This window comes from Electrona antarctica, assembly GCF_951216825.1.
Source record: "Electrona antarctica genome assembly, chromosome: 24".
Taxonomy (NCBI): domain Eukaryota; kingdom Metazoa; phylum Chordata; class Actinopteri; order Myctophiformes; family Myctophidae; genus Electrona; species Electrona antarctica.
In genome coordinates, this window is record NC_136803.1 from 31,993,760 (window position 1) to 32,020,696 (window position 26,937).

Sequence of the window (26,937 nt, forward strand, 5' to 3'; positions counted from 1 at the left end):
CTTGTAGATCGGCTATTTTCAAATGGCTGAAATTGAAGTGGTTAATGTATGTTTTGTAATAATAATCAAAATCTTCAAAGTAACTATAGTGACTAAAGTTGTCAAATAAATGTAATGTAATGTAAGTAAAAGTACAATATTTGGATCCGAGATGTAAGTGGAGTAGAAGTTAAGGTGTTGGAAATTGGACATACTCAAGTACAAATAACTCAAAATTGTACTTAAGTAAATGTACTTTTACTTTCCACCACTGCCAAGTAGCGTGTCACAATAATCTCAGGTAATATTGTTACATGGCCGCCCGTATGATGTCATTAAGAAAAAGGTGCGGATTTAAGCAGAGAGAGAATGAGATGAAGTTAGCCTGCTCAATTTAGACATTTAGCAGACACGCTCTTAATCCAGAGCCATTTACAGTAAGCAAAGAAAATATGAGGTAATACATCAAATGCAAAGAAATAGTAATCTAGGATCATACGTAGGTAAACCAATTCAACCTATGATCTGTCCAAACAACACAAGATAAAAAAATAAATAATAATATGTATGTTGAAACTATACACAGTGTTACACACCATCTACAGATGACCTGGCATACCGGTATGTCTATGAAACATGCTATCTAAATCCCATTTTAGTCTTTGCATATAAATAAGCAAAGGTCTTCAAGGCTACAGTAGGCCTTCATTTGACTACGTACAGTATTTCATATCCATACTGTACATTCATTGTATCCAAAAGAACAGGCTGAAAACATTTGCCTGAGGTTTTATATTTACACACCGTCGTTCGTTATTAGCTCCAATGTTTAGCCATCTAAAAAGGATGTAAACCAAAATAGACCAATTTTAGAGGACGTGGTGGTCCCAGCACCTACATATTTGACGTCTGCATATCTTATACTAATTATACATTGGTTATACAGATTTGGGCCCAGTTCACCCAGAACCCCACAGCAACAAGCAACAGTACAGAATGTAGTCTAAAACTGGCTGGTAACAAAGAGCATCCAATCCTACTATAGGACAGTACTGACTAGTACCGTGCGTGCGTGCGTGTATGGTTGTAATGCACGTAACTCGAGAACCATTTGCCCCACCGTCTTCAATATTCGACACACGCGTTCCACACCCCCGCAGGGAGTGCAGTGCCCGGACTCGAGTCGATCTTCATGTGGGACACAGACAGACAGTTAAAACGGGTGCTATGACAAGTTGACAGCGGGTATTATTAGGTTCCCAAGTTGCATCGTTCTCAAGTAGGCCGGTAGCCGAAGGGCACGTACCGTACAGGTCTAGTTCTATTAAAAGCAGACAGGCCCAAAGTCGTGCTGAATGACAGCAGACATTATTGCTTCCAACTGTTGATTGATTGATTGATTGATTGATTGATTGAAGACTCAACACAACATGACTTTGTACTTTGTACAACACAACAAGCTTTTCCATAAGACCTAGTGCTGGGATCAATAATATTAATGACAAAATAGCTGGTATCTTACTGATCTGTGAAGCCCAGTTCATGCTTAGTCGAGTGCTAGTGTGTCACACACAAAAAAGTAGCTGATCTACAAGCTCACAAAGTACCGCAATGTGGAATTCCAAGTAGATCTTTAAAATGTAAATTGCCGCAAACATACATAGGGTCAACATTTATTCTTCTTTGGGGGGGAAAAGGGGGGTAAAAAGCCACACACGCATTCGCGCACGCACGCACACACACGCGCACACACTCTAAGCACTAACTGCTCTGATACTTCTCCCATTGGTCCCAGGGCTCCTGTCTGTCATCCACTAAGAGGAGGAGTAAGACATCCGTCTGTCTGTCTGTCTGTCTGTGGAGCCATCATGGCAGGCAAGCTGGACCTAGCTGGACTGACGGACGAGGAGGCCAAACACATATGGAACGTCATTCAGCGAGACTTTAACCTCCGCAAGGCCGAGGAGGACAGGCTGGGGTGGGTCACCTCTATTCACCTCCACTCAGCGCTTCCTAAACTGAGGGTCAGACGGACCCCAAATTACATTAGGGGGTACCCAGATGATTAGCTTAATGTAATGTGTGACATTATTTTCTCACTTTTATGACCTTTTTTTAATTGGCCAAATGTCAAATCGTCAAGGCCTATTCATAGTCTGGATTTTCGGTGGTGAGGTGACCACCGCTCCGGTGGTGAGCTGACCACCGGAGCTGAAATAAGGTTGAGCGGTGGTGAGTAAAAACAGAGAGAAGGGCTGGAGCGGTGGCGGTGGTTTGCTCTTCACCGCGGCTCGTGACGTCATGTTGTAGTTCGGTAGTCACCTAACTACCGAAAATCCAGACTATGTATGAGCCTTAAGAAAGAGGCAAACATTGCTCACAACGACTCACACAAGCTTGTAGTTCGGCTATTTTCACAATATTATATCTGTGGAACAGAGACAATCTAAATGTAATGCATACACATTCCAAATGCTTGTCAGGGGTGGGGCTAATATATGAATATTTTTTTGGGGGGTCACGCACGGCCTGACAAGTTTGGGAACTCTTGTCCACTTACAAGTGCAGGATTGGAATAAGCAGAGTAAGCAGGAACACTAGTACTGTCAACAAACCGCAAGGTAAATACTTACTAAATAGTCACGTAAGTATAGAGTGCAGGGAGAGAACAATGCAGTGCCTCAAAGAAACCAAGTAAACAATGAACCTAAACCTATAACATCAGGTCTAAACATGTGCTCCAGAAAAGCTAATCTAAGTAACAAAAACATGAGACCAAGTGACTAAGATAGCCTATATTCTGCATATAGTAACCTCTTAGGCACCAAGAAGGGATACAAGGACAATCAGTGTCATAATTAATTATTTTTGCAGAATCGTCATCGTTTCATGTGGGACTAGAAAAAGTGCCCCTCGGGGCACAGGTCTATAACAGGCCAATGTGAAACGGGTGGGATATATTCCTCAGCCTAGTTAGGAAAGTCTGTGAAAGATTTCACGTAAATTGCATGCTGCATTAGCCAATGTTAGCCAATTCGGTTGAAATATCGGACAGACCCATCTTGAACACATGACTATAGAGGTAGTGTGTAACGATTTGCGGGATTTTTGGACAGAATCTGGAGGAGTAATATACAAAAATGTGTTTTTCAAAAGTCGGCCTCCTGGTGTCAAACAGGCCGTTTTGGAGAATTTTCATCGTTAGCATCCAGGGAGTGTGTGTGTGCAAAATTTGGCATCGACCGGTTTAACGGTGCCGGAGATTAGCTGTACACAGACGGACACTCACACACGGACACACACACGGACGGAGTGCAAAACATACTCTCTCCCCATGCCTTCAGCCTGGTGGAGACAAAAATGTCCATAGATTTTCCCAAGTTAACAGAAATAGCAGATCTACAAGAAAATAAACTTGTGTCATGTCACAATTAATAAAGAAAAAAAATCCGTCCAATTCTAACCAAAGGTTATGTTTTTGATGGCCCATCGCAGTCCCGCCGCTTGTCACGTTAGAAGTAATCATAGGTGGTCATTTTGGTGTTTTAAGCATTGTTATACTTTAGCTATTGAAAAATAGCATTACATTACATTACATTACATTACAGTCATTTAGCAGACGCTTTTATCCAAAGCGACTTACAATAAGTGTATTCAACATAGGTAGGGAACAAAAACTACTAATCACCAGAAGTCTTTAGTGCATTTTCTGCAAAAACAAGCAACCAAGAGTATACCTAGCGCTAAGGTAAAAGTGCAATATATCAGCTACCTATTTCCTTAAACAGATGAGACAAAATAGCTAAATCAAATGAGCATGAGCTAAAACAATTAAGTGTATCGACTAAACAAGATCCAATAAACAATACAACAATAGAAAACAAGCGTTCGTACAACTAGTTAACAACAAGTAGGTCAGGCAGAGAGGAAGGGTAGCAGATTTAAAAGCTCGTAGCGCGGCACTCGGTGCCGCGCTACGAGGTCTGCTATTTTTTTTAAATCGTGGAAATGTGGTGCAAATCTTTGAATAGAGGGTATGCACATGAATAAAGTGTATGGCAAATCGAGTGAGTTTAATGTTGTTTATCGTCGTGTAATGCAATCAAATACAACTTTTCTGTTTGGATGTACCTGTATGGGCTGTCAAGGCCAGAAAGTATTTTTTTGCCACTCAGTAGGCATTCCTGGATAACTTCCGGGTTTGAGGATGATGTCACGCGCATACCCTCAGAGCCAACGTTTTTAACTCAAATCTTTGCTTCGGGGGGGGTCCCTGGAACAACATATTTTGAGATGGGGGTCGGCAGGCCAATTACATATAATCTTGGGGGTCCTTGACATGAAAATGTTTGAGAATCACTGACATAGAAACATAGGGTTTTTCAGAAAACTGAGTTGAGTTAAATGAGTTAAACTTGTAATGGTGACAGCCCTAGTTGGAGAGGTGCTGGGGGGGTGAGGTGGAGTCTGAAGAGGCGAGTCTACAGACTACCGTGCAATTGACTATATTCACACAGCCGCCATTTCGCTCTCACTTTACGTCATAGTTGCGGGTTGGGAGAAATGCCACCCGCAAAGGGTGGCATTTCATTGACTTCATAGTAAAATGGCGTAGGGGAAAAACTGTGAGCGAGTTGTTCGCAGTTCTGACTGCAATGGGGAGTTTATTCCACAGTTTGGGGAAGCCAGGAAGGAGAAGAATCTAGGACGTGTGGAGCACATTGTCCAGGGTGTTATAGGGAAGGGCTCAAACAGTTACAACATTTGCTGATGATCTGACCGCCGGTTGCAGAGTTGGATCATGCCTTGAAGCCTGAAGGCATGGCTGCCTCCTTGTAGACCAACACCAGTGTTTTGTACTGGGTGTGGACACTGCAAACAGAAGCCAACCCATTTTGACCTGAGATCAGATTCTAAAAATGTCTTCTACATCCTGACAGTTTTCTGAAAAAGCTATGTTTCTATGTCAGTGGTTCTTTGATTTTTCAAAAATAGCAGACCTACAAGCTCGTAGCGCGCCACTCGGTGGCGCGCTATGAGCTTGTAGATCTGCTATTTTTCAATAGCTAAAGCATAACATAATGCTAACACCAAAAGGGGTTCCCGCCCAGAATGGATTAATAAAATAGAAATATTATGAGAAACTATAGTCTAATTCACTGTAAGAATGAAACGGAAGTCAGACTGCCAATTGTATTGTTCTTCTGACTAAATAAATAAAGTATGTCTTAGTTAAGGCTAATGTTAGATTAAAACAGCACAACATAGTAGTTTTCAAAAGCCTAAATCATATCTCCTAAAGAACGTGATTAAAATATGTTGCCCCTTAAATGACACACCTCTGCAATTAATGAGAAACATATTATGTTTGACCTATTTGTATTTAAACTAAACTAGCTGTGCATTAGTGTGTTTGTGCAAGCAGTGTGTGTGCGTGTGCGTGTGTGCGTGTGCGTGTGCGTGTGTGTGCGCGTGCCACCTTATTCTGGGCATATCATTACAGTTGAACATTTAGCCACCAAAAAAAGGAAAAGTTAAATAATTTTCAAGATTGATTTTTTTAAATTTTATTTTAACTTATACTTGTAGAACTTGAAACAGCATTTATTTTAGTTTTTAGTTTTTTTGGTTTGAGTGTAGTTCCTAGAAGTGGTGAAGTTAACATGTCGGTGCCTCCTTGTGTGTGTGTGCGTGAGAGAGGAATGTGTGAAAGCCTGCAGTTGTTTTTTCTCTCTCCTCCTCCCTCCACCCTCACGGTGATCACAGCTCGGTCACAAGGCTGCGTCTGCAACACTGAGCCTCTCAGTGGAGGAGCCAGTGTCTGCCGTGAGGGCCCCATTCTTCTGCGCTCATAAAGACCCCTCTGTCCCCCGCACCCGCCCGCCGCCGCCTGCTGGCTGCCTCCACGCCGCATGGAGAAAAACAGGCGGTGTAATTAAACGATAGGCTACATCCGTTAAACAACACACCCCCAGAAGCTAAGTAACAATGTCCTCATGAGAAAACTGTCTCGTTGATGCTTGAGACCATGAGTCATCTTGGGGTCAGTGAACTTCCAGCTCAGCTGGTTCGGCAAAGTGGACATATGCCGGCCTTCAGTCAACTTAGTCAAAACATTTAATTGCTAGACACCAAAAAGTGGTCAAACCCTTTTCAGTAGTTGTACCCCATGCATGCACTGCGTGAAAAGAGAGTTAACGGGCAATTATGGGCACTGGATATGCCTGTAAACCAGGCAAGTTTAGCAGTTAGTAATATATGGTAATATACAGGTGTGATGGTACATTGTCGATACGTTTAACGGGAGTTTCCTGTAATATACATAACCGTATTCCATGCTTTTTGCGCAGTGCCAGACATTATATCCATATAATCATTGGGCTACGTACTGCAAGAACACTCAAGTAGGCTACATCCTGTGTCATGTCCATATTCCATGCTGTGTGTCCTTTTAAACTTGCAAACTAAAATTTCCCCCCTAACAAGGACACAACGAGATTGCACTGAATTGTGCAAGTCACTCAGGGCTATATTGCTGTAACTAAGAATGAGTTCTCAGTTCAAACTCCTGGTTTGACGATGACGGATCTCTCATGAGACACAGGCATATTCGGGAAAAAAAGCATGTGGAATAGAAAAAACTAAATCAATGTTCGTGTTTTTTTAATGTGTGTGCTTGAGGCTAGAAGTGTTGCTTTGGAGTCACATGGAGGGAAGAAAAACAGGAGATATGTCATTAGTGTGAGTGCTTCTCAGAATGAGGGTCCTGTGAGTTCGACCCCCAGGCATGTTGGCGTAACCTTCTTTAAACGGGGGTTAGTATCAATGATGTCATCTTGTTAGAACGATGTTGATTCACAATTATTCTCTCTTCAGCATTGCATTATGTTCCGTGGCGTGCACAGACAGTCACATTTAGAGGGGCAGGTGCTCAAGTGAAAAAAGGGCACCTTGTGCAGCGCGTGGAACCGGCCGGTTGCCCTAATAGTGTGAGATTTATAGATTTTGGGGCCTAAATAATATATTAGAAGCTTTTTATCAATAATTAATCAATGTCACCATGGTCCACATACTGTACAAAAAAATTTAAAACTTTTTTTTTCTCCTTTCGTTTTTTTTCTTCAAAAGGGTGCTCTAGCACCCCCTAGTGTCTATCTGTGCACGCCACTGATTATGTTACTGGGGTCATGCTATATTGTCTCCGTCGGGCGGAAAACCTCAAATGTCCAAAAAAATGTTACTTTTCAGGATTCTAATTCAAAAGTAGCAGATCTACAAGCTCAAGATCTAGCCTGCAGACGACGTGCTACTTTTGATGCTTTCATGTGAAGCTGTGTAGTATGACCAAGTAGAGCGTTTGACCAAGTACATTTATGAAAAAACACAAAAAGTTAAAATATGGAGATGAGGTTTTACCCGACAGCAGCCATGTTATGTTTCTATTATGATCCCCCTCATTCTCTCCTCTCGCTCTTTTTCATTTCTCTTTTGTAATTGTGCCCATTGGACTGAGGCCGATTCTAAAAAAAAACGATTCTAAATCCTGACCTAAGTTTTCTAAAAATATTTATATAGCAGCATCAACATAAATTACATTTTTGAATACTGTACATAAAGTACAGAACCCCAAGAGGGGTTCCCGTCCAGGAGGGTTAGAACACGAAAAGGGGTTCCCGCCCCAGAATGGGTTAAACAATTATGTCACCCTCAATTGTTTGATGCTCTGTGTAAAGCACACTGCATTTCCTTGTTTGAAATGGGCTACCGGTACAAATAAAATTGTCCTCCTCTCCTCTCCTCTCCTCTCCTCTCCTCTCCTCTCCTCTCCTCTCCTCTCCTCTCCTCTCCTCTCCTCTCCTCTCCTCTCTCTTCTCCCCCCTCTCCCCTCCTCTCCTCCACCCCCCCCTATCCTCTCCTCTTCTCCCCCCCTCTCCCCTCCTCCCCCCATCTCCTCTCCTCTCCCCCCCTCTCCTCTCCTCTCCTCTCCACCCCCTCCTCTCCTCTCCCCCCTCTCCTCTCCTCTCTCTTCTCCTCTTCTCCCCCCCCTCTCCCCTCCTCTCCTCTTCTCCCCCCCCTCTCCCCTCCTCCCCCCATCTCCTCTCCTCTCCCCCCCCCCCTCTCTCCTCTCCTCTCCCCCCCCCCTCCTCTCCTCTCCTCTCCTCTCCTCTCCTCTCCTCTCTCTTCCCCCCCCCCCCTCTCCTCTCCTCCCCCCCCCGCTCCTCTCCTCTTCCCCCCCCCCTCTCCTCTCCTCTCTCTTCTCCCCCCCCTCCTCCTCTCCTCTCCTCTCCCCCCCGCTCCTCTCCTCTTCCCCCCACCCCCCGTCTCCTCTCCTCTCCTCTTCTCCCCCTCCCCCCTTCCTCTCCCCAGGACTCTAAAGGTGGCGATAGAGAAGGAGGACACAAAGACAGAGTTGCTGGGCTCTCAGACCTGCAGCCTGGCGGACTCGCACTGCATCCGCTGCCTGCAGCCGTTCAAGTTCATCATGAACAGCAAGCGCCAGTGTTTGGACTGCAGGATGTACACCTGCAAGTCCTGCAGCCGCTACAACAAGAAGGAGCACGGATGGGTGTGCGACAACTGCCGCATGACCCGGTGAGAGAGAGAGAGAGAGGGGGGCGGACGCTTGCATTTGATGTCTTCATGGAATGTTAGGCCTGACGTCGAAATAAGAAAAACTTTGGCTCTGAAAGAATATATGTCTACATGGAATGTTAGGCCTGACGTCGAAATAAGAAAAACGTTGGCTCTGAAAGAATATGTCTTCATGGAATGTTAGGCCTGACGTCGAAATAAGAAAAACGTTGGCTCTGAAAGAATATGTCTTCATGGAATGTTAGGCCTGACGTCGAAATAAGAAAAACGTTGGCTCTGAAAGAATATGTCTTCATGGAATGTTAGGCCTGACGTCGAAATGAGAAAAATGTTGGCTCTGAAAGAATATATATTCAAAGATTTGTGCGGCATTTTTACGATTTTTTAAAAATAGCAGACCTACAAGCTCATAGCGCGCCACTCGGTGGCGCGCTATGAGCTTGTAGATTCCCAGTACTTTTACTCCTACTCCACTACATCTCAGAGCCAACATTTGTACTTTTACTTCAGTACATTATTTGAAAACTTTAGTTACTATAGTTACTTCGGCGATTTTAATTTTGATTACAAAACATACATTAACCACTTCAACCCTATACATTTCGGCCATAGATTTTGTACACAGTTTGAACTTGTGAAATGGGACTGTATAAGGTACAGTATGATGATGTGTTTCTGCAGGGTGTTGAAGGTGGGCACTGTGGGCTGGTACCATGACAACGTGCGGACGCGTTTCAAGCGCTTCGGCAGTGCCAAGGTCATGAGGTCACTGTACAAGAGGCTGAACGGAGATGGTGAGACCATATTTTACTTTTCCTTTCCCCCCCCTTTTCTCCCCAACTTAGCCAATTAATTCCTCCCCACACACACACACACACACTGCTGTTGTGTGCAGAGTGGGTTCACAACCTCAGCCGGGTTTGAATCCCGGGCGTTGCATTGGTGGCGTTGCACCCCGATCAGGTTTTCCCGTGGGAGGATGTCAAAAAAGGGACGCGAGTAAAGCGTAGTCTTCATAGTCTTATTATTTATCGGTGGTGAGGTGACCACCGCAACAACAACATGACGTCACGGAGCCGCGGTGAAGAGACTATGAACTATGAACTATGAATAGGGCTTGACTCACAACCTCAGCCTGATGGCCTAAAAAGTGTAATATCTCCATCGAGTCATAGGGATTTCCCTTAGTGGCTGAGATTTTGGCTTTCCACGCGGGAGACTGCTTAGAGTCCCGGGCGTTAAACCAGTGAGGAGCCCCCACCGGAAGGACAGAGCCATAGTCATAGTCCTCCCGCCCGACACTCCCTGCTGAGAGGCCGAGTCATAAGGGAATTCCCTTTGGCTTAGTGATCAAGATATCCTACAATAAATGCGCCACGTCTCTGTGTGTGTGTGTGTGTGTCTGTCTGCGTGTGTACGGTTGTAATGCACGTAACTCGAGAACCGTTCGCCCCACCAACTTCAAATTCGACACACACGTTCCACACCCCCGCAGGGAGTGCAATGCCCGGTGTCAAGTCGGTCGGACCCACGGTTGTCCAGAACCACCACAAAAGGCTCTGGTCAGGCTCTGCCAGTGGACCTAATGAGCCTAAGTCCCCTCACGGGTGCAATTTCCAGCCTCTCTGCCTCAGCCAATTGATTGCCATGGCAACCCCACACTTGCCAATAAGATTACTTAACCAGTCCACGTTTCACCGTTGGTTTGCACTTTTCAGACACAGGCAGACAGACAGATACAGAGATCTCCATGTGGGACACAGACAGACAGTTAAAATGGGTGGTATGACAACATGTCAGGTATTGCATACTACAGTATGGGCACAAAAGGGACAGACAGATAGTAAAAACGGGTGCTATGACAACGGGTATTATCAGGTTCCCAAGTTGCATCGTTCCCAAGTAGGCCGGTGGCTGACGGGCACGTACAGGTCTAGTTGGCTTACCACACGGGAGACCCAGGTTCGAATCCCACCAGTGAGGAGGAGCCCCCACCGGGAGGACATAACAGAGCCGTAGTCATAGTCCTGCCCCCCACCCAACACTCCCTGCTGACAGCCAGGCATCCCAGCCTGTAGGATTACGTACAGTGGTCACCCTCGCCCTCCCCGAACTCGACAAAGCCGGATTCACCATGATGGACACAAAACACAGTCATACGTTTTAAGGACCAACGACTGAATTTGGAACTTTGGCATTGGTTTGTTATTTGTTGTAACTATGTCCTTTGTTTGTTTTTTTTAATCATTTTTATCACACGATTTTGTACGCCATTTTTCACCCCTGTGTCAATTATCTAATGTGATCCTGGGCTCTACACACCCTCCGCCAACCTAGTCCCCATATATGGGGGACATGGGGAGAGCAACGGACTTGAACTCATGCTTCCTTCATGCCTGAGTGTCCAAGTTGCTCCTTTACACCTGACAGGGGGGAGTTTCCCTGGTTGGACGTAGCGCATGGAAGGAACACGTTATTCCGACCAGTTCCTTTCCCCTCCATCAGGCGATATGAGGCTGGCCAGGGGGAGGCAGTTTAGAGACCAGGATTACTGCACCCTATAGGGGACACGGGGAGAACATGCAAACTCCACACAGAAAGGCCCTTTCGCCAACCCCACCTCGGGTCAGTTTGGGCACTGAGTGAACACGCCCCAAGCGCCACCCAGGACCTTCTAGCTGTGAGGCGACAGCACTACCGACTGTGCCCCCTATGTAGCTGGAAAATATGAATGCATGTTTTGTTTCTTATTCCATCAGGTGGACGTGACGAAGACACTCAAAGCATGCCGGATGTTCGCAGTGATCGCAGTATGAGTATGTTATGCATCCGTCTAGGCACGAATAAACATTTAAAATCATCACATTCAAATATTTTGTTGTCTCTTACGAAATTCAATAGTTCCAATTCATGATTATAATTTGCCGAGTCAAATGTCTGTCTTCTTCAAATTCAGAAGTAGCAGATCTACAGGCTCGAAGCGTGGCGCGAAGTCACATGATTTTCTTTTGTGAATCTTGATTTACAGTTTCTGCTAACATCTTAGATGGGAGAGGCATTGTCTAGTTGTTGCTCACTAATGAGTCATCTCACATTTTGGCTACAACTTCCAGTTTTAAAATGTGTCTACAATATGGGGTTAAATGGGGAGTCCGTCTGCAAAACAACTGTGCTGTTTGTGTGTTGGCCAATCAGGGACTATACTTCTTCCAGAAATTATTGTAGTGAAAAAGTTTCAGATTTGATTACCGTTTCATCAGAGCAATAAACCGAAAAGCGAATAGGGTTTTTTTCTTTTCTTTCTAACAATGCTACGACATGGATAGTCCCTATATGGATCGTTCTGAGTGGCTTGGCCGGTTCCACTAATGAAGGCTATGTTCCCTTTAGTGTGACACAGTGGTCCTCCAATGTTTTAATAAGAATTTCAAGGACCCACATAACAGAAATGGAACCAAATGGACCCTTAGGGGCAGTGAAGGAAACCATGCAAGGCACCCACCTGCTCATCGGGAGTATTTCCGTAAATTACCCTACTTGAACATACAACAGCGCCACATACAAGTTGCAGATATAAAAAGGAGCTTGTAGATCTGCCACTTTTTCTATTTTAATGATTATTTTAATCCTGAAAAGGAAGAGGTATCCAATAGAGACGATATATATTGTTTACATCATTTGTTTTAGTAGTATCATTAAAATTATAAAATGTTTGGAAATCTTTATTTTAAAATGTAAAACATTTAATAGACAACATATGAATGGATAAAGACACACACACAAATAGCCTAATTAAAGTCATTCTGTAACTGATCTGGAGTCGACTTTTTCATCTCAGGTGTTTATACCTGTCACGAGGACGAACATGGCGAGGCTGAAGCTCAACGCTACAGAATGGTAAAATTTAATTGTTTAAAGTTAGGGAAAATAATTTTCTTCGGTTAAATTAAGTGTAAATAAATACACTATACTCTGATAGTAGGTACTCATTGAGAGTGTTTGTTCAGTAACAGGGATGTCTTTTTTCTTTAAAACTCACTCAGTGCCACAGGATGCCTTTGGACGCCTCCCCCTTAGGGCCGATTCATACTCCTATTTTACCGCTGTTTCGGCGCTGTAGTGCCGAAATGATTTCGGCACATTGTAGGAGTATGAATCGGCCCTTATTCAACAATGTATCCAATGCAGGATGGAAGTAGAAATGCACTCTGTCGAGCTGCCAACTTGCGCTTTGCACACAAGTTGCCTACTTGTGCGCGAGCAGAGCGCGCAACTTATCTATGACTCTTGTCAACTTACATTCTGTTTGGCGCCCCGGCTCTCCACCGTCAACTACTGCGCTATAAGCAGACCCCAATCAAGTTATTGAGAAATCTGACATATATAGTTAATATATACTATAAACTTAAATTGGTTACGTCATCCATCCACATACGTCTTTTAAACGTATGTGGACTCCCGATCCCGACGGCCTTTACTGCACGTCACTCCCCCATCCCTCTCCCCATTTCCCGTCAGCCTACTGTCTGTCCCTCTATAAAAAATATAAAATAAAGGCGGAAGCCAAAAAAAAAAAAAAAGGAAACACAATCCCTGATTGGCCAAGGGCATCACTGACATACGCACGCAGCGCCCTGATTGGCCAAGGGTGTCAACAACATACGCAGCTGAAAAAAGTACTTGCGCACGCTCTGCTCGCGCAAGTAATAACTCAATCAGTATACAGATTAGCCGAGTGAAATTTGAAGTGATGACACAAAGAAATGAGCTGGCAAAATTGGAACTGGAACACTATACAAACTAGAAAAAGTGCCCCTCGGGTCACAGGGCAGGTTGTGGCCTCCTGGTGGCGCTATAATAAGCCAATGTGAAAAGGGTGAGATTTCTTCTTACGCCTTGGATGGCAATTGGATGATTTGAGGCATTTTGTTGCAAAAATCCACCTGTTGGTGTCGCTATAACAGGGTGTGAAAAGGGTGGGATATATTCTAGTTCCTACTATAGCCTAGTAGGAACGTCTATGAAAGATTTCACGTAAATTGCACGCTGCGTTCATGATTTGAGGTGTTTTGTTCAAAACGGGCCAATCCTGCAAATTTGAAAGCTAATGTTAGCCAATCAGGATGGAATATGAAATATCGGACAGATCCGTCTTGAACACATGACTATAGAGATACTGTGTAACGATTTGCGGGATTTTTGGACAAAATATGGAGGAGTAATATAAAAAAATGTGTTTTACAAAAGTTGGCCTCCTGATGGCGCTATAACAGGCCGTTCCGGAAAATTTGGGGCAGAGGTTCAACGTTGGCCTCTAGGGAGTGTGTGTGCAAATGTATGTCGCTCTTGATTAAGAGCGTCTGCTAAATGCCTAAATTGTAAATTGCAAAGTTTGGCATCGACCAGGTTAACGGTGCTGGAGATTAGCTGTAGACAGACAGATTGCAAAACATACTCTATCCCCATGCCTTCGGCCTGGTGGAGACAATTAAGCTCTCCTCTCCCCCGATTGGCCTGAAATGTTGTCACCTACCTTAAAATGTATATTCTGTTTTTAAAGAGCTGGAGAGACATGGGGATCCTGAACATACACTCTATATGAATGATCAGAAACTATAGTGCTTTAACCTTTCAACAAAACATTATTTTAACCAAAACATATCACTTTACCCTACCTTTAACTCTGTTAACGGCCGCCATTATCCGCATGTGTGTTGTGCTTTGAGTCATCGTGTTACAATGACCCAAACTACTCGCTTGCTGCCTTATACAGTAGATGTGAAACAGGGAAATAACCAACCTTATGCAACAGAGGGTGGTGTAAGAGCAACACTGGATTTTGTCTATTGCACCGTAATAATGACTGAGTATTGTGTTTCTCTGAATTCTGTTTTGTTGATGTTGTTCAAGACGAGAAGGAACAAGAGGCTTCTTTCGGTTCATCCCTTGGACTTTGATGCTGCTGAGGACTATTTCACACACTCCCGACGTCAGTCTATTCAGGTAGTGCACACACACACACACACACGAAGTAAGGAACACATACTGTACACACGTACGCATGTAGACACTAGCCAGTAGGCCTACACATATGCATGCATCCTACATTTGCCGTACACAACTACAAAGTAGTGCAAACTACTGAAGTTGTGGATCGGCTACTTTTGCCTTTTTCAAAAGTAACAGTTTCGGACACGATCGAGGTTTGCACCCAACAGAGACCGCACACACGCGCACACGCATTTTTCCTGTTAAATTCCGTCAGTCCCATAACCAGACCGTTTCCACCGTCATGTCAGTCCCATAACCAGACCGTTTCCACCGTCATGTCAGTCCCATAACCAGATCCAGGAGGAGCGAGGCTACAGGAACAACATGGACTACCACCACAACGACGTGCTTCCACAGCGTGGCAGCCGCCGGAAGAGCCTGGCCGGATACAGCGTGCGCGCCGGTAAAAAAATGCATCACACACTGAATTTGTATAGTTTGGTTCTATTCTCAACAAAGGTAATAGAGCATGCACCTCCACTCTAGCCCAGGTGCTGGACAAAAGGCAGTACAAGAGGAAAAAATCACTAGGATCTTCTTCAGGAAGAAGATCGAAACGTTGAATCAATAAACCAGTGGAGCCGAGTTTTTCATACCAGTGTTGCGGATTTTTTTCCTCTGGTTCTATTCTCAAACCTCTTTTCCATGCCATTTGTACAATAAGTTAAACAAAAGTAGTGGAGTAAGATTTGTTCCCTGGCCAGTGGCCATTTGGCTGCATGACAATAACAAATATTGTATTCAAAAAATACAATAGAGGGGGCATAAGCTTTGCATAGGTTGGTTGGTCCATTCTAAGATAGGACTTTCAGAATTATTATTACCAGTGTACTATAATGTTCATAGTAAAAGGTCTCTCTTTCACTAGCAGACGACCACGGGGACAACAGGATGGTGCGCACTCGCTCTCTGTCCAAGATCAGCTCGACGATGGCCAGACAGCAGTACGTGGACACCTCCGACGAGGAGGACTACCCGCCCACGTTCCAGCAGGCCGCCTACCGACGAAGACCCAGCCGGGTGTCCTCACAGGAGAACCTGGGACAAGCCATGCCGGTACCCTGGCTCTCTCTCTGTGTGTGTGTGTGTGTGTGTGTGTGTGTGTGTGTGTGTGTGTGCTTATATTACTACTAGAAGTCTAACACCACATGCCCATTTTGCCACACGTCTGTGTTGTCGTTTCTCCGTGAATATCGTGTGTCCGAGTGAGAGAGAGAGACACACACTCACACTCACACTTACACACAGTCTATAGTTTCACTGAGGTTACATTTGGAACCTCAGTAAAAGTTCCTCACATGCAAAGTTCCTCACATGCATGCATCAAGTTTCTGTCTCAAACAGTTCCGAACTACATAATAAATTGTGTGCGGTTCTAATGATGATATCTAATGGTCTCGTGGGATTCACGTTGCAGATTACTGAGCTGAACAAGCGCATGTCAGCCATTGAGGGCCTTCTGAACCGCCTGGAGGGGAAGATGACCAGTCCAGATGAGGTAAGAACTAGAAAAAGTGCCCTTCTGGGCACAGGTCTCCACCAGGAGGATAGGCGTGTGTGTGTGTGTGTGATCTTTGGCAAAATGTTTAGGAGCAATATAAACGTGTGTGTGTGTGTGTGACGCAGCTTGGCCTGTTGTAGCGCCACCATGAGGCTGATTTGAAAACTGTCAAGTGGCATTTCTTCCACAGCCTAGTGGGAATATGGATGCACAGTTTCACCACAATCGGACGCTGCGTTGAGTAGTTGTGGCGATTTGTACAAAACGGGTACAAAGCGGGCTACTGCTGAAAAGTTTAAAAGCCAATCGTAGCCAATGAGGCTGTATTAGGAGAAATCAAACAAACCCGTCTTGATCACATGACTATGAAGAGCATGTGTACCGATTTGCGTGAAATTTGGGAGTAATATTAGAAACTGTGTTTTACATATGTCGGCCAGTTATAGCGCCACCATGAGGCCGAGTTGAAAATGTTCATGTGGCATTTCTTCCTCGGCCTAGTGGGAATGTGCGTGCACAATTTCATGGAAATCACACGATGTGTTCATGATTTGCAGCATTTTGTTTGAAACTGAGCACTCCTGCGAACTTTGGAAGCCAATCTTAGCCAATCAGGATGGAGTCTGAGAAATCTGAAAGACCTGTTTCGTTGAATGGCTCTAGAGAGACTGTGTACCACTTTGCGTGATGTTTGGACAAAATCTGTAGGTGTACTGTCCAAAAACTTGTTTTGCACACAGCGGCCTCCTGGTGGTGCTATAACAAGCCGTTCTGGAAATTTTGGGGCAGAGGTTCATCGTTGGCATCCAGGGAGTGTGTGTGTGCAAAATTTGGCATCGACCGGCTTAACGGTGCCGGAGATTAGCTGTTCACAGACGGACGGACGGACGGACGGACGGACACACGGACGGACGGAGTGCAAAACATACTCTCTCCCCAGCCTTCGGCCTGGTGGAGACAATTAGAAAGGGAAAGAAACTGGCACGGATTATTCAAAATAAAAGACCACCGCAGCTATGGCAAGCGGTGATGGACATTAGACTGAATCGCGGGTGGTATATATCAAAGAAATGTTGGCTGTTTGATATTCAAAACAAGCCACCAATTTTTTTTAAACAAGCCCAAAAAACCGCAACCCTGGAAAAAAAATCACACCTGTGTGAAGTGAGTGGTGCAACTCCGTGTGGGGGTTCCCGGGGGGGGGGAGTTCCAGACCCACAGGAACGCACCCAGGGTGCCGGCCCGGTTCCGGCGAGCCGCCCCGCGTCCGAAACGGTAGAGAAATGACAGTTACCATGTGGGGATCCCCAGGGGTGTGTGTGTGTGTGTGGGGGGGGGGGTTCCAGACCACCAGCAATGCTCCCAGGGGGACGGGCTGGTTCCGGCGTGCCGCCCCACGTCCGAAACGGTTGAGAAATGACAGAGTTATTTGTCGTGTGGTGGTCCCTCTACTGTACTGTACTGTCACTGTACTGTACTGGCACACCCGAAAGCATCATATATACAGTTAATACGTGCGTGTGTGTTTGTGTGTGTGTTAGGTTGCGCACAGGTGGTGAAAAACAACCATGCTGTTTTCGTGCTCATACCCAGACACCCACCCAGCCAGCCACCCACCCACACACAAAGCTCCGTAAGGGAGTGGTTGCACCACTCAAAAACAAGCCAACATTGGCGGGAAACAAGCCAACATGTCAACCCTGCTTTAGGCCTACCTGAGAATTCTGCGAGTATGTGAGAGACGGACATACCTCAATATGTACAGAATGCCAAATATATATAGCTATACAATATGGCTTATTTTAATTTCCACAGACATTTTGTGTTTGCTAACGTTGCTTCCCCCACTCAAACGCATTTGCCCGTCGAGCGAACTCCACCTGCTGCCGAACGTTTTGTTTACTTGCCACAGGCAATCGCTAAGACATCAACCCCCGAATGATAATGCAACCACAACAAACAACCACGCCGTGTTTCTTCTTGCCACCCCTCTACCTACTGAGGCAGAGTCTGTCGATATTTTCAAGAAATTGCTAAAAACGTATTTATTTCGATTGCACTTTGATCTGTGAAATGTCTACCTGACCTATTTGCTGTTTTGTTTTTGTTACTCTTCTTGCCTTGTTGACCACTGTACAGCACTTCACTTTGGAACCTTTGTTTGGAAAAGTGCTTTATAAATCAAATTTACTTACTTACTTACTTACTGTATACGTCTTTCTTACATCACGCCTCCTGCACGCCTCCACACAGGCCGCCACGGCTCCGGCCGCCGACGCCAAGGCCGAGGAGGCGAAGCTGAGGAGGAAGCTGAGCGAGCTGGCGGGACACCTCAGCGAGGGCAAGGGAGGCGCGTCCTCGGACGAGGACGGCACCCCCGGTGGCAGGAGGCCAGCCTACTCCCTGCCCAGGGGGATCCCGGCCAGGACCACAAACACCCCCAACGACCCCGACCTCAGCTCCTCCAGCGCCGACGAGTTGCCGACCGACGCTCAGAAGGTATGCCCGTAGGAACGGTGTTGTTTTTGGCAGCAAATTTTTTATTTTAGTTTTAGTCAGTCTAATTTGCTTTTAGTCACATTTTAGTCACCAGGAATGTCTTAGTGTTAGTCTAGTTTTAGTTGACTAAATATCATAAGATTTTAGTCGACTAAATCTACAGTTGATTTAGTCGACTAAAAAGTATTTTGGCGGGCCTTGATGCCGTCGTAATGAGCGTTTTTTTTACGCTGTTCAAAATAACCGATCAACAAGCCCACAACGCGTCGCAGCGCGACGTGTTGTGAGCTTGTACATCGGCTATTTTCAGCATGCAACCAAGTGTAAAATGACTTATACTGGATCTCTTGTCCACTAGTCCCTTCCTAACATTTTAGTCTAGTGGTAGTCGACGAACATTTTTCGTCTTAGTTTTAGTCGACGAAATTAACACTGCGTAGGAGTCGCGTGGTTATGATAAAGAATCGTTTATTTATGTCATATATAACATACGGCCCGAGGGCCAGACCCAGGACCCCCCCCCCCCCCCATTTCAATCTGCCCCTTCCTGCAAACTCCCTCGAAGGAAAACAAAATGTAAAACAACCTTTAGTCTCATGATGGTCAGAGGGTTGTTTGATGGGGAGCTGTCTGGTTTGACTGGGCTGGCTTTGAGCTGGGGAATGTGTCGCTCTTCATGCTGCAGGGGCCCTAGAACTGCAGCACAACTATAGCATTTCACAGGAGATAGAAATTACTACATGAACCTAATTATCACGGTAAACAACGCTGTTACAAATACACAGCTCTGACCTGGTGAGTCTTGTTTACATGGAATGTAAGATGTTTTGGGGCATATAGGGTAGCAAGTTTACACTTTGCCATCTGAACTTGATCATTTTAATTCAGCCCTTCTCTGAAAGAAGTGTTGTTTTGTTTCAAACAGATTAACAACCTCGTTTCAATAAAATCTTGTGTGTTTTCCCTCTCTACACTAAGGCAAAACAATAATCAATCTGACTGCTTCTATGCTAACAGCATTCCTCCTTGGTTAGTTTTGCTTTCAGGAAACCTGTCTTCTACTAAGCAGTGCTGTGAAGTAACTAAGTATATTTTCTTAAGTACTGTACTCAAGTACACATTTGAGGTATTTGTACTTTACTTGAGAATTTTCAATAGAGCGCCGAAGTCCTGACGTCACTCGCTCATCCCCTGATTCTGCCTGGTTCACGGAAGTAATTTCTCTATGGAGAATAACATGGGGTCATCTTAAAATCGTTTCATATAAGCGTTGTGGTCCAAAAATAAACAAGCTGTCTCGGCGTTATTGTCAGGGAGGCGTGTCTCTGTATCGTTTATGACAGTCAGTCAGTCATATATGATATGTGATCTGTTTCTAGCAAAAATGTAAAGTAACAATAGCGTTTTCTCTCAGTCAGTTGATTCTTCATATCCATATGAGTGAAACAGCCTGGATGACATGTTTATTTTTCAAACACAGTTATTATACGAGGCGGTCTAAAATCCCCCTATGGGGATTACAATGCAAATACAAAGTACATGAACCCGTGCATTTGTGCCCTCTACCAATATTGACGTCAGACTTCGGTGCTCTATATCCAATACTTTTACTTCTACTCCACTACATCTCGGATGTAACTTTAGTTACTAGTTACTTTGTAGATTTTGATTACAATTACAAAACATACATTAACCACTTCAGCCATACAGTATATACTATTTGAAAATAGTCGATCTACAAGGGAGATAATTATCTATTTTCAGAAGATAATGAATTATGCATTTGAAAGCTTGAAATGGGACATTCTGCTTTTTACTTTTTGATGCCAATACTTTTGTACGTTTACTCAAGTACATTTTTAATTCTGACTTTTAATTGTAACAGAGTAGTTCTACATTCATTGCAGTATTGATAATTTTACTTAAGTAAAAACAATGGAGTACTTTTCCCACCATTAATATACTGATACGCTGGAATGAGCTCGATGCAAATATAGAGCTGAACTCCAATTGAGAAATTAAGAGAAAACAAAACGTCAGCTACATAATTATTACATTGCGTAACTTATAACTACTTGGTGACGCACATCTGTCAGAGCACCAGTGTTGTTTTAGGCAGCAAAATTTGATTTTAGTTTTAGTCATAGTCTCTTGTATAGTTTTAATTTAGTTTTAGTCACATTTTAGTCACCCGGAATGATTTAGTGTTAGTCTAGTTTTAGTCGACTAAATATCATATGATTTTAGTCGACTAAATCTACAGTTGATCTAGTCGACTAAAATGTGTTTTGGCCTTGATGCCGTCGAAATGACTGATTTTACACTTGCTGAAAATAGCAGATCTACAAGCTCACAACGCGTTGCAGTGCAACACGTTGTGAGCTTGTAGATCGGCTATTTTCAGCATGCAACCAAGTGTAACATGACTTATACTGGATCTCTTGTCCACTAGTCCCTTCCTAACATTTACAGTCTAGTTTTTATTTGTTGACGAAATTGTAGTCTTAGTTTTAGTCATCATAGCTTAGTTTTTATTTAGTTTCCATTTAGTTTGTCAGTGAAAAAGGTTTTTATTTAGTAGTCGACGAGTCATTTTTCGTCTCAGCTTCAGTCGACAAAATCAACACCTGTCGGAGCACCCACCACTAACACGCGTCCTCCTCCCTTTCCATATGGCTTTCAGAGATCCACGGCCACCGCCCTCTGTGACCTCACCACAGAGGTGCTCAGAACCATAAACGCCACAGAAAACGCTCTGGTGGAAGAGTACGGCCACTCTGGGCCTAGTGTCAGAACCCACTTATTATCAGTGGATGACGTTAAGCAAGCAGAGGAAACTTACAGAGAACTTGAGGAAAATGTAAGCTTAATTCAGACGTTAACAGGTGTAGAAGTCCCTCTTTAGATACCGAATGCTTGTCCAGCTGCCCTCTTGTTACCTAGCCTGGGCAGCATTCCATTTCGGGTTCATGATCCGGTCGGGAGCGGATGGTAACTTTCGTCATGTTGTAGTCAATGATTTGTAGTCATTTGCAGTCTTCTTTTTTTTTTAGCCCACTGTACTATATCATGGCATTATGACCTGTACAATAAAATGTAAGTTAAGATAAACGTTATTGTACTTTCAAATGATATGCGTTCGGCTGAAAAGTGAAAACTATAGTGCTTGCTGTAACCAACTAATTTCTTTATTATTCTATAAACTCTCTGACTAGAGTCCTCTGCACTACAATGCAGAACAAATGGGTTGAATGTAGTGATGTACCGAATATTCGGCCGCAGAAAATATTCGGCAGAAAATGGCTACAAATGCATTTTCGGCCTATTCGGCTTCGGCCAGAATAGGCAGAAAATATATCACCGAATAGTTTATGCAATTAATGCATTCAAAAGAGCTGAATAAATGTGTTATGGACCCATAATAGTGATTATTATTTAAGTTAAGTTTTGCCATAACCATTTATTTTGCCATAAATTAGGTAGCTTTAAGGTACGGCCATGACAGCAATGGTAGGAAAAAATATATATATATATATATATATAATATTATATATAATATTAATCATATTCGGATATTCGGTATTCGGCCAACTGTTTCCTATATTCGGTATTCGGTTTCGGCCAAGAATTTCCCTTTCGGTGCATCCCTAGTTGAATGAAAGGGGGGACTTCTACAACATATTTTTTCCTTGTCTCCCCAATATTCACTTCCGTTGGGTCATATACTATTCATCCGCAACAACCCAAAACGATATAAAAATGACACAGAACTACCCAAAACATGCAAGTAAATATAGTACACAAAATAACCCCAAACTAGCCAACTCAGGCACCCAAAAGTACGCCAAGCTTTACTGGCATGAGTTGGGTTCTATGGAGTAGTTTTGGGATGTTTTGGACGATTAGTTTGACCTCTTGCGTTTGGAGCTGCAACTAAGCCATGTCGTCCTGTGCTTGAGTGCTTGTTTGTGCTTAATGGCTACCTTGTGTGGAATTTGTTATAAATAGGGCTGGGTATTTAAAAAAATCTTCTTGATTAATCTATCACATAGTGAAGTTCTAGGCAGGCCAGTAAAATAATGAATTAAACCCTGCGGTCAAACTAGTATCAAATTCTAACCAGAGTTAGTGTCGAAGTGTCCTTGAGCAAAACGCTGAACCCCAAACTGCTCCCGAAAATCCAGACTATGAATGAGCCTTTGGGTTCAGAGTCTTGCTCAAGGACACTTCCGACACTAACTCTGGGGGAGCCTGGGTTTGAACTGGCAACCTTGCGGTTACCATGCAGCCACTCTACTCCTGAGCCACGGCCGCCCCGAATGGGTGAATGTAATGCACAAATCTATGTAAAGCGCTTTGGATAAAAGCACTAAATGCACCATTTAACAAGTCAGAAGTATGAAAACTCACCCCATAATACCCAGCCCTATACACAAGTCAAAACCCTCTCCATTTGTAAACTCTAGAGAAGTGTGCAAATGTAAGCAAAAAAGGGACCCATAAAAGGGTCCATTTTGTAAGCAAATTGACCCTTTTTGGGTCCCTTTTGCCCCCCATGGCAGGTCTACATCACAGCAGGAAAGTCCTTTGAGCTGGAGTCCAAGCTCCGGCTGCTGGAGCACAACACCAAGAACCGCCTGGCAGGAACCATGGACTCGGACCTGTCTGACCTGGAGGACGTGGTGGCTCTGACCGCCGCCCGGGTCCAGAGCACCGAGAGCGAGGTGGGTGCAGGGAGGAGGACCCCAGTGTTGTTTTTGTGGCAGCAACATTTCTATTTTAGTTTTAGTCGAATAGTTTTAATATAGTTTTAATTTAGTTTCAGTCACATTTTAGTCACCTGTAATGTATTAGTCGACTAAATATCATAAGATTTTAGTCGACTAAATCTACAGTTGATTTAGTCGACTAAAATGTATTTTGTCATCTACAAGCTCACACTGTGAGCTTGTAGATCGGCTATTTTCAGCATGCAACCAAGTGTAAAATGACTTATACTGGATCTCTTGTCCACTAGTCCCTTCCTAACATTTTAGTCTAGTTTTTATAACTTATTAAATCAACAGTATATTTAGTCATAGTTTTAGTCATCATTAGTTTTTATGTAGTTTTTGTCAGTGAAAAAAAGGTAGTCGACGAACATTGTTCGTCATAGTATTAGTTGACGAAAACAACACTGGGACCAGAGATTTTTAGAGAGAGAGAGTGCTGTCATTGCATTCCGTAAACTCTATGTAGAAGAGCCGCCATTGGATTGGCCCTATGAAGTGAACGGAGTTGTCGTAACTCTCTCATATAAACGGCACTGGGAGGGACTGGACAGTAACCCATAGATACAGTATGATATACTGTATATCAGGGGTGCCCACACATGACGTGAGATCTACTTTCAAAATGACCAGCTCAACAAGATCTACCCACTGAAAAAATAAGTGTACCATTGCTGAAAATAGTTTAAATATATAATGTACCTGGGGGGGCTTTGGAATAGGGAGGGGGGAGAAATATGTCCCCCCCGTATTTAACTTAAACGCCCAATGCATTCTCAATGGCAATAGCACAAACTTTGGCATGCTACTAGTCCTACATACTTACACCTAGAAACCCCATTCAAACCGATTTAGGTTCATCTTACGGTGGACATGTTTGCCTGAAAAGAAATCTTTGAAATGTTTCATAGTTTTAGAAATATAGTGCTTTCAAATTTGAGAAATTCACAATGGGGCTCAATGGCAGATATTGGCACATCAAAAAAGCACTTTCACCTAGAAACTCCATTCACACTTTTTATAATTCAGCTTACTGTGGAGACACATGCTGGAACTTTTTACTTTGAAATGATTTGTAGTTTGAGTTATTTAACTTAAACGCCCAATGCATTCTCAATAGCAATAGCACAAACTTTGGCATGCTACTAGTCCTACATGAACAACCCATATAGTATTCTATATGAACAGCCCATAGATGAGATGATATGCAGTATGACCACTGCCAGGGTCCAAAGCACCAAGAGCGAGGTGGGTGGACTGGTCAGCAACCCATAGGCTAGATATGATATGAACAACCCAATAGATATCAGCAAGTACAAAAAATGTTTTACTCAACTAAAAGTATCAATACTGCTCTGTTACAAGTAAATGTCTGGAATTCAAAATTTCCCTGAGTTCCCAATAATATCAAAACATGTACTACTTAAAAGTACCCAAAAGCAGAAAGTACTCATTCATGCAGAATGTCCCATGTTCACATGTTTTCAAATGTATAACATGTATTAAAGATCGGCAGTGGCTCAGGCATAGAGTGGCCGCCTGGCCGGTAGAACAGCTGTAGGAGAACCGTGACGTTCCCAGTTTCGATCACTAGCTAGCTCCCCCAGAGTTAGTGTCATAGAGCAAGACACTGAACCCCTAATTGCTCCTGATGTGCAGGTTGGTGCCTTGCATGGTTTCCTCTGCCATCGGTGTATGAATGTGTGTGTGAATGCAGTGATGTAAATAGGTTTTCAATGTAATGAGTCCCGGGATACAGGGATGGTCTTTTAGATGAGTCCCAGGGACATTTTATGAGTCCCACTTCAACGACGTTAGGAGTCATATTTTGCCTTTTTTACAAATTGCAGCATTTAACTCCCATGGTTATAATGTGGTTACCGGTATATTATTCATGTAGAAAACAGAAGAAGAAATGATTATTATAACTAAAGCTAGCAAAATAAACTAGAATAAAAGACAGTACAGTAGTCAGTAGTACAGTAGTGCATCCCGTGGATGCAGAGGTCGTCGTTTTATTGCGTCCCTTAACTATAAACTGAGTTTTCTTCTTCCCAACCCGCAAATATGATGTAAGAGAAAAATGGCGGCAGCCGTGTGTGAATATAGTCAATGCTTAACCCATTTAGGAAGGGAACCCCTTTTGGTGTTTTAAGCATTATGTTATACTTTAGTTATTGAAAAATTGTGGCGCAAATCTTTGAATATATATTCTTTCACAGCGAACGTTTTTAACTCAAATATTTGCTTCTGGGGGGATGGGGTCCCTGGAACTACATATTTTCAGATGGGGGTCCGCGGCCAAATACAGATAATTCTGGGAGCAGTCCTTGACAAGTTGACATGAAAAAGGTTGAGAACCACAAACATAGGTTTTTCTGCCATTTTTTTAAGAATCGACCTCATGTCTAAATGGGTTAAGAAGATTCTTGCAGCAAACCTACACCTATACTTTTATTGTTTTCATTAAGACAGTTTTGCTTCCATAACGTACCATCATTCTCTCATTGTTGCAGGTGTCCGATATAGAAAATAAGATTGCGGCCCTTAGTGCCATGGACAAGTCCAAGAAAAAGGCAAGCTGGATCCTTGATATAATATGATTTGACTGTGTCACTGGAACATAACATGAAAACAGATATATCTACTGTAGATTAGCCTTCATTGGCAGCATTCCTTTTTGGGTTTATGCGGTCGGGAGCGGATGATATCGCTACGTCACTCATGTTGTAGTCATTGTTTTGTAGTCATCAGGCAAGAACCATTCATCTGGAACTTCCTTTTCCCTCAAACCAATTTTTCTCAATAAAAGCCGCAGGCTACGAGAGCTTGTATTGTTATCCTTACCGGTTTTAGGGAAAGGAAGTTGCAGATGATGGTTCCTGCCTGATGACTATAAAACAATGACTACAACATGACGATATTATCCGCTCCAGACCGGTTCACACGGCAATTTTGTTAACACACAGACCAGGCTTTCCTCGGAGGTGGAAAGCCTGGTGATGCGAGGTTAACTGTAGTCGATAGGAAATGCTGATTAGTATCTTTCAGCTCTACTGTACTGGGGTTAGACAATAGCTCAGATCAGTCCTGTGTTTTCGATTAATAATTACTGTGGGGATTTATTCCTAGTTTTTAATTTTTAATAATTTTTTTGTTATTCATTAATTATCTCCATCTGGCCTATTCCTGCTCCAACAGATGTCTGGTCCCCAGCAAAGGAAAAGATTTACTCCTGACACAAGTAAGGCTTGAAACTCTCTGCTACACGGGCCTACGACAGTGAGGTTATCGTCTCGCACAGACCACAGGGTTCATGATCTTTACAGTGGAATATGAAGTCAATAATATGATGTCTGTATAAAGACGATTTTACAGTATTTGGGGAGAAAAACAAGCATTTCGATCTTATGACTCATAGACCCATGAAATGCATGAACATTCAGTCAAAATAGCTGAACTTTCTGTGAAAATAGCACAAGCTCACGGTGTGCCATATGACAACGTGTTGTGATCTTATAGATCGGGCTATTTTCACAATTTCAT

The 26,937-nt window shown here is 43.6% G+C and overlaps 1 protein-coding gene across 1 annotated transcript; it reads left to right on the forward strand.

Moving 5' to 3' along the window:
• Positions 1-1,847: 1,847 nt before the first annotated feature.
• Positions 1,848-26,646, forward strand: mlpha (melanophilin a; the record flags this gene model as incomplete). The annotated part of the gene is made up of 14 exons (XM_079495922.1): positions 1,848-1,957; positions 8,347-8,571; positions 9,253-9,365; positions 11,331-11,381; positions 12,410-12,468; positions 14,482-14,574; positions 14,905-15,025; positions 15,491-15,678; positions 16,040-16,120; positions 18,377-18,622; positions 21,306-21,482; positions 23,185-23,346; positions 25,908-25,967; positions 26,593-26,646. 14 exons carry the CDS (start codon positions 1,848-1,850, stop codon positions 26,644-26,646), a joined length of 1,740 nt encoding a protein of 579 aa, XP_079352048.1.
• Positions 26,647-26,937: the final 291 nt, after the last annotated feature.